The 11,597-nt window shown below is 43.8% G+C and overlaps 1 protein-coding gene across 3 annotated transcripts in view; it reads right to left on the bottom strand.

Moving 5' to 3' along the window:
* Positions 1 to 2,919: 2,919 nt before the first annotated feature.
* Positions 2,920 to 11,597, bottom strand: part of ARHGEF26 (Rho guanine nucleotide exchange factor 26) — a 76,985-nt gene continuing 68,307 nt past the window's right edge. For all 3 annotated transcript variants that reach the window (XM_083504025.1, XM_083504026.1, XM_083504027.1), the window contains 3 exons: positions 9,400 to 9,467; positions 8,665 to 8,769; positions 2,920 to 8,000 (listed from right to left, as the gene is read on the bottom strand). In XM_083504025.1, coding sequence (XP_083360151.1) covers positions 7,858 to 8,000; positions 8,665 to 8,769; positions 9,400 to 9,467 — 316 coding nt within the window. In that variant the 3' untranslated portion in view covers positions 2,920 to 7,857. The remainder of the gene's footprint in view (positions 8,001 to 8,664; positions 8,770 to 9,399; positions 9,468 to 11,597) is intronic.

Genomic DNA, 11,597 nt, shown 5'->3' with positions numbered 1-11,597 from the left:
ACCTGGGTAGATATCTAAATACCAGCAATCAGCTTTGGAATGGGAGCAGGATTTAGTCTCCAACCTAGACCAGTGTTTCCCAACCGGTGTTCCGCGGCACACTACTGTGCCGTGAGACATCGGCTGGTGTGCCGTGGGAGGGAGGCGGGCGAGTCAGGCGGTGAGAGGCGGCGGCGGCGAGGATCCGGCGGGGGTGGGGGGAGCGGGGGCCGTCGCGCGCAACCAAACTCACTTGGCGCGCTGCCGGCTTGTCCTCCTTCAACCCGGGTCGGGCCAGGCCTGCTCACGTCCCCGGATCCCCTAGCAGCAGCCGCACGCTCTCCAAAAGCGCAACGCTGCGCGCAACCGCTCGGCCAGCTGGTGCTCTGCGACTCCGCCCTTTCCCCTCCCAGCGCCGGAGGGTTCGCGCGACCGCAGCTGTTCCCTTTCGCAGCGCGCGGGAAACAATTCCAGGCCGATTGCCTTGTGCCGAAAAGCACCGCCTCTCCTTCCAGCTCAGGCCCGGGCCGCCGGCTCCCCGAATGACGTCACGGGGGCGGGGCTTTAATGGTGGTGTGCCGCGAGATTTTTTTCCGGTAAACAGGTGTGCCGTTGCCCAAAAACGTTTGGGAAACACTGACCTAGACAAATAATGTAGTTTTGAGATGGGGGCTTGCAATAGGCTCTTTCATTCCAGTGGAGCTTAAGTGTACATGAACTGTACACTGAGTAGCTGTTTCAGTGATGCAAAGATTTTTTTGAGTTTCTTTTGGAATACTTTTATCAACCCATGTGTCTTTATTAAATGCCTATATGCTAGTCATTTTCATATGCACATTATTACTGCGTGCGCCGTATTGCTGTTTAAAATCGCAGGAACCTCCTGCAAGATCTGGAACTGGCAGCTTCTAGTGGAAGATTTCAAATTAATATTGAATAGAAAACGTAAGCAAATGCAGATCATTTCGTAAAACTCACAGAGACAATATGTGGCTCGCTCACAGGACCTTTCCTAAACCAGTTACAAAAATGGTTGTCACAACACTTCACTGCCACCCCAAAATGTTCCTATAGGTTGCAATGGAAGTTTTAAATTTAGTTGTAGAAATATAACCAATGATTGCAGGGTTGATGTGTACCAGGTTTTGTTGCTGAACATTGTATATCTCTGATTTCCCACAGAAAATCTCCTATTTTGATTTGAATAGACTAATTACATCAAATTGTCAAATTGATTTTCCTTAAAAGCAATGGCAAAATCTTGGGAACCCCATTTTACTAAACACCCTAATTTAGAAATCCGTTTAGTGAGCGATTAAGAACTCCCATTGGAGTTCATTCACCCAGTTTGGTCTGTTCTCTGTATAGTATATATGTGTTTCTCCTCTGGAACTGCTGGCTTGTCCCCACCCCACCCCCAATTACTGATTTTTCTACCATTTAAAAATTCTGATAAAATTGATGTATCTTGATTAATGAACACATTGGCATTAAGTAGAGCTAATGCAATTAAATCTTTTTTGTTAAGATCTTGCTAATGAACGAGAAAGGAGTCAATAATCAGAAAGTACAGTGTGAGGCTTTTCTTCAGACCAATTATGCAAAAGCTTGTGCAGTTCTAATTAGCCAAATGGACTATTTGTCTCCAAGGGACATGTATGGAAACCTCTGTAAATCGCTGGTAGTTTCCCCCACAGGCTGCTGAAGTGCCACTAATTAACTTAGGTACATGAGCTAGCCAGTTTCTGTGGGCAAGTAACGCTTGCACTCAGTTGCTTGAACTTCTTTAATAAATATTATCTGTCCGTAAGTGGTCATGCAACTGCTCAAGGCTACATGATGTTTCTATATGGAGATGAAACTGTGTGTGCTCTCTGGCGGAAGAAGAGATGCACGAATGGGCTTTTTCTTTGCATTAGGTAAGAGCGCTGCTGGAACAGATCAAAGGCCTAGCTAAACCCAATACCCTGTTCTCCCAGTGGCCAACCAGATGACTATGGTAAGCCTTGAAGTAGAAGCCAACACATGTATCGGCTTTCCTGGTAGGTAAGTTTCAACCCAAGCACTGACGGTTGCTTGATTTGTTTTTGGATACAGAGTGCTGCAACTGAAAATGAAAACATACTTAAGATGCAATGTCTAAAATGCTGTTATAGTTCTATGACATCATCTACTCTGAGTAATTATATTACTATATTAATTACTATATCCAGGGCATCACCAGTAGGTTATCTGCATATCCCTTCCCTCTATTACTCAAGGTAGTGGTTAAATTGAGAAAGCAACAGAAGGCTTTTGTTCATTTGCCCATGCTCTGTATTATATCAGGTGCCAAATACAGGTATCACAGGATGTCTTACAAAATATTTCCCATTTCACAAAGGCTCGTGGATGACTGGCAATATTCCTTCTACTGTTTTTGTAGGTGTTCTCATAGTCCAATTGTGTTACTGGAGAGTAGAATGCATAGCTTCTTTTAAAGAGTATTCCTGCTTTTAAATGCACGTGATTCTAAGTTAGAAGATAAGGACTGTACCTATGTTAGTGTAGTATTTTCCATTATCTTCTGTCTTACTTTTAAGTTCACTGTCCAATGTATTTTGTTAAAAGAAAAACATCAGAAGCCACAGACAGGTCATAAAATATTTACGTAGGGCTGGATCAATGAAATAGAAAAAAACATACCCCAAACATTTCAGAATGATCACACTAAGCTGTTAGTAACTTGGCAATAGTGTTGAATGTGAAATATCAAAGAAGATTGCCTCTGGGCAGTATCTTGTGTGATTTTATCTTTGAGATAAACGCTCCAGGACTCAGTGTGTGAATGTTGACAGGGAAGGGTTAGTCTTCCCACCAAAAAACCCGAAACACCATTTTGACAGTGATGCATGAAAACAATTTAGCTGCCTCTATTTGTATTTTGATGCCTTAGTGAGATTGTTTTAGAGGGCAATGGAAGGGTTTCATATGCAGTGTGGGAAATAATTATAGTGGTTATTGCAGTACTATACAAAATGAAATATTAAAGCTTTTTAAAAAACAAACCCACGCACTGCTTTCCAATAGTGTTAAGAGTATGTTGTAACAGCACACTTACTTGAGTCAAAAGCAGCTGAGTGTTCTACTCAAAAGTCAGGAGAAATGCAGAATTCAGAATGGCTTTTCTAACATTTCATGGCTAGGCAGCTATGTCATACAGACCAATCCTGTTTAGAGTTGTTAAAAGTTTACACAATAGGTGGTATCCGGATAAGTAAATTATTAGATTATCCATTGATTTAAGTGGGGCTACAAAGTTTGACTATTATGTAATATCTCCCCCTTCCCCAAGCATCTTTAGATTTGTGTGGGCTCAGCATGCTATGGGCCCAGACACAAATTCCAGCTTTGACTACATTACAATGGTTCAGGAAGGACACGAAGAGCAGCCGCTGTCCCAGAGCAGTTCAGTGCTGCAGCTGTATGGCCTAGTATAATTTAAAACCATTCTCTTCTATTGTGTTAAAAGTCACTTGTGTCCTTGCTAAGAAAGTTATGCCAGCCAAGAGTTCTGGCTTGGCAGTAATGAATCCAGAACCCCAACCTTTTTTTTTCCCCTTTTTTCAAAAAGCAGTGAGTGAATTGTAAGAGTGGCATCTTTTCCTCCTGGAATGTGGAAATATGCTCACCTCTCATCACCATGAACAAAATAGTATTGAGGTGTACATGCCACTTGTGTACACTTGTACATGCAAATAATCGTGATTATCATAGATTTGTAGCGATGGAAGGGACAAAGAGGGTCATCTAGTCCAACCCCCTGCTATGCAGGAATCTTGCCCAATTGGGGGGGGGGGGGGCTTGGACCCATGAAAGTATCATGCTCTACCAACTGAGCTATGATGGGCTGAAAATTAATTAGTAACAATGAATTGATGCTAGCACAAAATTAAGCAATTTTGGCAGTTTCGAAGTTATGTTTCAGGTTTTTCCAGGTTACGGTGCTTTGGATGTGCATATACTTTCTTGATTTATGAACTGTGTGTGAAACAACAACACCGTCGTCAAACAAAAAAATCAAGTTATGCCTTTAACTGAATTAAAGCCAAACTTAAATTTCAATGACTTGGGTTCACCTTCACCCACTTTGAATTGCAGTCAGTGTATAGATTATTCATTGTATGCACATACTTGGTAGATATGTAGAAAAAGCAAATCCAGGCGTGGGGACAATAAAAGCATTCCCCAATAAAAGAATTAGCGGTTACCTTGACTTGTTAAATGTCTCTACAAGATTCAAAGTAGTCTCATTCATCTTTCATTGGCCCGTTACCTTGAAATGTATTTCCAGAGAATGTATGGAATGGCGCTTAGCAAGTCACTCATTGTGTCCTTTTGGGAACAAAGTTTAGCTCCTGTGCAACGAGCAGTTCAGGTGTGAATACTGCTTGTGCATAACTGAACCTGAGTGGTTACTTGGGTTAGTAATAATTTCTGCATTACGAAGGAAAAGAACTGCAGTCTTATGGATGGGCGTAGAAGCAGATTTATTTGCATGCAAAGTGATTAATGTATTGAAAGTAGTGCAAAGAACCCTACACAGGTTCCCACTCACAGCATTGCTTAAAATAAAGGCAATCGCAAAAGGCCGTTTCATTTCCACAACTTTTCCAAAAATGTACATGCTTCCTGTGTACCCTTAGATACAACACTTGCCTTTATAACAGGGGCTCCAGCGCTTGTAACTAATACATGCTTCAGTAGAAACTAATGTGCAGGCTTAAACACTATTTGAATTCATTGTCTGGTTATGTCATGAATATTACAGTACTATTTTCCATCCATCTGAAAAAATGTCAAAAGATTTTACCACTGTTTGATTCCTGTAAAGTGAGAAATTACAAAGTTCCTTATAATACAAATGTAGAAAATGCCATGCTTATTTACATAAAAAGGAAACGCATTGCAAATGAATTCCTATTTATAAATTAATTACAAATGCAATTACAAATTAACTCTTATTTACATCTTCATTTCACAAGAAATTCCTGCCAAGACTCCTAAGTGGAGATTGATCATGAGACATTCAGCAGGCAATGAAATCATAACATTTCCCCCTCTCCAGAGGGGCAGGGGGAGACAGTATACTATGGCTACAGTCCAGTAGCCTCAATCAAAGGTAGCTCGCTGTGATGATGGGAGCAAGACTGCTTAAATAAAATGCAACTGAGTTGCTCTAAATTAGGGCAACACTTTGGAACATGGTCCTTGTGTCCAGCCACTTTAAAATCAATTCCTTGACTGCTTTCACTTCCTATTTTTTGCTTCATCCATGTGTAATAGTATCCATTTCATAACAGTGCACTTAGAACTGCTAAATCCAGGGAAGGCCAACCATACCAGGTCCACAGGCAAACCTTGTTACACAATATCTTCGAATGCTTCCCTTCAACAGCTTTTTGGGCAGGAGGGAACTGCTAGAACACGTTTTCAAAAGCACAAGTGAGGACTGAACTTGTTCCTCTCTACTAATTTTGGTCTAAACACTTACCTTGGACGTAACATGGAAATCAATAGTATTTCTAGCCTTGTAAATGTGTTCCTAAGAAAATGCTACGAGATATAGAGCTGACTCTCCAGTGCCTGCTCCTCAATCCAGTTAACACGTGAGATGCTCTCGTGCTGTGCATTTGCCTGCCTGCCAATATTCTGAGGCAGGCTTGGTGTTAGGCATGGTACAAAAATGTCACGTAACCTGTTGGTTCAACAAGGCATTATTAAAAAATGGGAGGCGGGGGGAGAAGAAATACCTGCTCTGAAACTAAAATCCAGCATGCATGCTCATGTAGCACTAAGACCCAGCTGCTCTTGAAGCTGCTCTTTAAAAGTAGAAACCCCATTTATTCAATAAATAGGTGTAAAGGTGAAGGGGCCCCTGACAATTAGGTCCAGTCGTGGCCGACTGGGGTTGCGGCGCTCATCTCACTTTATTGGCTGAGGGAGCCGGCGTGCAGCTTCCGGGTCATGTGGCTAGCATGACTAAGCCGCTTCTGGCGAACCAGAGCAGTGCACGGAAACGCCGTTTACCTTCCTGCCGGAGCTGTACCTATTTATCTACTTGCACTTTGACGTGTTTTCGAACTGCTAGGTTGGCAGGAGCAGGGACCGAGCAATGGGAGCTCACCCCGTCACGGGGATTCGAACCGCCAACCTTCTGATCGGCAAATCTGAGGCTCTGTGGTTTAACCCACAGCGCCACCCGTGTCCCCTAATGAATAGGTAAGAAGGACTTAATGCAGGATCTGCCTTCTCAATGCATTTTCTGAAGGGAGGGTTACTGCAGAAGAGCCCTTTGTTGCTAGCATTGTGAAAACAAAACCACCTACCCATGAGTCTGTTGCCTGGTAAGAATCCCAACACTTGTCTAGCTTATTGAAAGGGCAGGGAATCTCAGGCCCAGAAACTCCAGGCTTCTCTTTCTGACCCTCAGGCCTCTTCCTAGTTACAAATTCTCCCCAGGACACACTTCTCACTGGTCTTGCTTTATGCCCTCCTTGACTGCTTCTGGCTGGCTGGAATGTCTCTTGCTTGTCCAAAGGAGGACAGAGAGCTGTATGTGTACAGACACCTCTATAAGGAGTGGTGTGAAGCAGGGCTGTGTTCTTGCTCTTTGGCATATTCTCCCTGTTGCTCTTCTATGCCGTCCACTCGACTGAAGATGGAGTGTACTTCGATTCAAGGAGTGATGGGAGTCCATTCAACCTGGCACGTCTACACACCAAGACAAAACTCTGGCAAGTCCTTATCCGAGAGGTGATGTTTACAGACGACAAAGCTGGACAGTGCACTCAGGAGAAGCTCTACCGTGTTTTGCCCAAACCTGCAAGCTGTTCAGCTTCACCATCAACCTGGCAAAGACCAATATTCTGGGTCAGGATGTCACCAGCACCTCACGCATCAACACTGATGACCACACGCTTGAGGTGGTGGACATTTTTGCCTACCTGGGTTCCAGCATAGCCATCAACACTGAGCTGGACTGAGCTATGGCTCTCCTCTCCAGAAGGGTGTGGGAGGATGTGATGCTAACACCCAGTACCAAGATGAAGGTCTACCAGGCTTGCGTATTGAGCACAATGCTTTATGGCATCGAGACATGGGCAACTTATATGCGCCAGGAGCGGCACCTCAACGCCTTCCATGTGCACTGCATCAGGAAGATTTGGGGCAACACATGGCAAGATAGAGTCTCAAGACTTGTGAACTGTAGTGAAATCAACAGAGTGGTCATTTAGCTGCACCCGTCACATATTTCAACAGGCTTTAGTCGTAGCTAATGCTTGGTATATTCTACTCAATGGCTCTATCTGGACATCAAAAGATGCACATATCCAGCTGATTGAATCAAGATGTGGACCCCCAGCTAACGCCTGCTTTTGCACACTGGCTTCCCTTGATGACTGAGAAAATTATACAGAAATCCAAAGAGTCTAGCAATGAATGTAAAAGGGAAGATAAATTGAGCAGGTTCCAGAGCTGGTCTGTAAAACAAAGGAGGTGCATTCAAATTGATTCAAGACTTGTTAGTCCACTGTGATAATCCAAGGAAGTCATAATTCTATTAGGAACTCTTTATAAGTGTAAAATTGGGTTTTAATTAAAAGTGACTATTGGTTATAAAAAAGAAATAAAAAGTTCGACCTGTTACTGCTTTGTATTGAACAGCCCCACCAGCATGAAATTGCTTTTATGGCTGCTTCCGTTCCTAATGACGACACCTATCTGTGAGTGGTTATTTTCATATGCTTCAACTAAAAAATGGCCATCTGGATGAGACCAAGAAGCCCCAGATGTTCCTTAGTGCAAACCCTAGAGAACAGATACGGCAGTGAGGGTCTATACGTTTGTTTCTAGGCCCAGCAAGCGTCCCATTCTTTCCATGTTCTTCTCAATTGTGGCTTGGCAAGTGATCTCCTTGGCACATTCCATTGGGAACCAGCCTCTCTCTCCGTCCCGCAATCGCTCGCCTTCATACCAACCTGAAATGTATAATGAAGTACGAAATATGATGCTTCTTTAAAACAGAAGGTCCCTGCTGGATCAGATCAAAGCTCTACTGATCCTACTACACAGGCCCACTCAGAAGGAAGTCAAACCGATTTCAATATGGCTTTCTCCCAGGAAAGTGGGTATACACTTATAACCTTGAGTCAGTATCCCGCTTCACAGAGTGGCCAGCCAAATGTTTTCGATGTGCTCACTTGCAAGTGTATTCAGTGATAAGCTGATAATTGTTTGCTTTCTGATATTGTGGCCAATTGAAGCTATGTCTTTCCTTTGCAGTAGTCATACCAATATATCGTAAGCAAGGTACTAGTTTACCTAGGGCATAAGTCTCCACCAAGTAATGTGTGCAGTAGATTGAAATGTGCAGAAAAATGCTTTATATTAAACAAAGAAACCTTACAAAAATGTTTGTATTAGGAGAAATTTGTGTTAAAATGCTTATAAATTTCATTGAGGACTTTCTTTAAAAAAACCACCCAAAAAACTGCAGACTGATGTGGAAAACTGAACTGGACCGATTCACCCATCCCCAGGTCTCCTGTGGTTTAGCTTTAAGGCAGATGCTAAGTATCCTTGTGATGGTATGAAATGACTGTTTCCATTTATGGCAGCTAAGCAATAGGCAATTCCACTCACCATCATTAACTTTCTGAGAGACCAGAACTACATCAGCAACTTGGAGAGATAACTCATCTGATTGCTTCGCAGTGTATGATCTGATGACTTCTACCTGGGTTAGTGCTGAGAAGAGAGAATATTTATTGATCCACATGGCAAATCTGAGGGTAAGCTCAGTTTAAGTGATAACAAAAGACAAGCGGATTGCTTCCCAGCTCACTTTCCAGGAACCAAATGATTTGATAAAAAGGCATTGGTCAACAGCAGACAAACTACAATGGCTCTTTGACACATTTAAGTTGTTTTTTTAAAATGAATTAAATGGAAAACCAATTTCAATCATGCCCCATTGAATACAACAGGACTTCATGTACCTAGTTGTCTGGATCATGAGTTTTAGAATTATTTTGAATTAGAACTTCTATATCTTCTCTGCCTCTTCTCCTTTTTTAAAGGATTCAAACAACCATTTTACCAAGTAGTACGATAGAGACATCTTGCAATCACCCTTATTGGAGCATGTCTCTTTAATTCACCCAATTTTCCAGAGAGCTAATATGCTTTCCTTTTTGCTTAACACAAAAGAAAATGGTTCAGAGAGAATTATTAGATGATTACAGTTATGGTCCTTCGTTCCCTCTCCCCAACAACAACAAAATACTGAAAGGCAACAGATTTACTCCTATGTTTTAAGATCTGTATAAAGTGCATCTCGTGTCAAAGCCCCAAAGAACAGTTTCACTGCTCACTTACTTGTCCGGTCCACGGTTCCTCTATCACTACTCTTCCCAAGTGCAGTAATCCAGCGAGCACGCTCATTCCTGGAAAAGGAGATGAAAGGTTGAAGTGTGTTTTTCAGTCGGCTGATATATGGCCCTTGTTGCACTCCCTGAACTCAAAGCCTCCCTCACTGTTATGGGAAAGTATATTCATCTTCTCTGAAGGCCTCTTTGTGTCTGTCTGTTGGGAAATCCCATTTCTACATGCAAAGCAAATGTTCAGCCACTGAGCTATGGCCCTTCCCCAGTAGACAACTCATATATTAACCTTAGGAATATGTCTTCTGAACTAGCTGACAGGGATACTGGGTGAGGCTTCTGAAACATAAGTGTTTTTTCTGGGCAGCAGAAGGAAACAAGCAGAATCACACAATCCAGCATTTTACAGAGCTCTCTGCAAGCAAAGACATTTCAAATCTATGCCAGAGAATACCCATCTTATTGACAAGGGTATATTAAAGCCCTGCAGTGCTCCAAACCCATATATTGTTAACAGAACAGCAGGATGGAGAAAATCGGAGTTGAAATAATGATTTTAGTTGAACTATATACCTTTCCAAAGCACAAAAAAAATATCTAGGAGGCATTTTGATAACTGATGAAATGGCCAAGAATAATTTTCCACCAAACCATTCATACAAACGGCTAAGCTACGATCTGTTTCAAAAGAACAGATTTAAAGACCTAGGCATGTCGTTATGCACTGGTACCACACAAAGCTTTTTTTCAGTGAAATGTAATCTTCAGTGCGACCATTGTGAAAGGGATTCTCACTTAGGTCATTCAACAGGAGAATACCTTTTCAGGAAAGTTATAGCCGCTTTTAAAATCCTGGAATCCCAGTTATATATCTATGGTGGTTTATGATGCATGTAAGACAGCTTGAGGTTCATTTTTCAGACCGGAAAGGGTAGGAATGAATCCACCAAACTCTTCAAAAACGAGCTATCGAGTCATACAAAGTTTCAGTACATAAAGAAAAAATGACTGAAAGGAAGGAAAGATGAGACCAGCAGGAGCTACGGCAGAGCAATGGGAGCTCAGCCCCATTGCATGCAAACGCTTGCATCCACCGCTGGCTTAAAAGCTCTGAGTAGTTATCAAATGGAACCAAGGCTTGTGAGGTAACTTTTCTTCTTGCAACAAATTCCTTTTTTCAACTGAAGAAAGACAATAACATATTTAAAGCTTGGGCAGTTGTAGGAGACAACTACTGCAGATTCCGGCGTATTAGGCAACTGGGCGTATAAGACGACACCCCCAACTTTTGCTGTTATAGAGTTTGGCCGCCCGCCGCCCGCCGCCAAGGTCAGAGCGCGCACCCCTCCGCTGCCTCTGCCGTTGCAGCAGCAGCAGCCCGAGGCGTGTGAGGCATTTACTGGGCGGAACTCCCTCCCTCCGGGAAAAAGCTGTGAGCGGCCGCCTTGGCCTCCGCCGCCCTCATCTGTGAGGTTGCCCAGCTCCTTGGAGCCCTGGCCAAAGCCGTACACCACCTCACTGCGGCAGGCTCTTCATGGCGCCCGCGAGCCAAGTGAAGCCCCGCGCAGCCACGGCGGAGGCCAGATCCGGCTCCCATGGCAGCAGCAGGCGGGCGGGTGAGTGCAGCGCTCGGAAGGACTTTCCACAGTGAGGAGAGAGAGCGGCAGCTGCGTCCCCTTCTGTGGGGAGGGAGGAGGAGCGATGGCAGAAGGCGCGCCTCTGCTCACCGGCTCCCTCTCCTCCTTACCAACAGGTGGCTCCGTGTATAAAGGTAAAGGGACCCCTGACCATTAGGTCCAGTCACGGACGACTCTGGAGTTGCGGCGCTCATCTTGCTTTATTGGCCAAGGGAGCCGGTGTACAGCTTCCGGGTCATGTGGCCAGCATGACTAAGCCGCTTCTGGCGAACCAGAGCGTCGCACGGAAACGCCGTTTACCTTCCCACCGGAGCGGTACCTATTTATCTACTTGCACTTCGATGTGCTTTCGAACTGCTTGGTTGGCAGAAGCAGAGACCGAGCAAAGGGAGCTCACCCTGTTGCGGGAATTTGAACCGCCAACCTTCTGATCGACAAGCCCTAGGCTATGTGGTTTAATCCACAGTGCCACCCGCGTCCCGGCTCCACGTATACCCGGCGTATAAGACAACCCCCGACTTTGGGGGTGATTTTCCAGGGATTAAAATTCGTCTTG

Source organism: Podarcis liolepis (genome assembly GCF_965112155.1).
Source record: "Podarcis liolepis genome assembly, chromosome: 5".
In the NCBI taxonomy this organism is placed as follows: Eukaryota; Metazoa; Chordata; class Lepidosauria; order Squamata; family Lacertidae; genus Podarcis; species Podarcis liolepis.
This window is presented reverse-complemented; position numbering and strand designations above follow the sequence as displayed.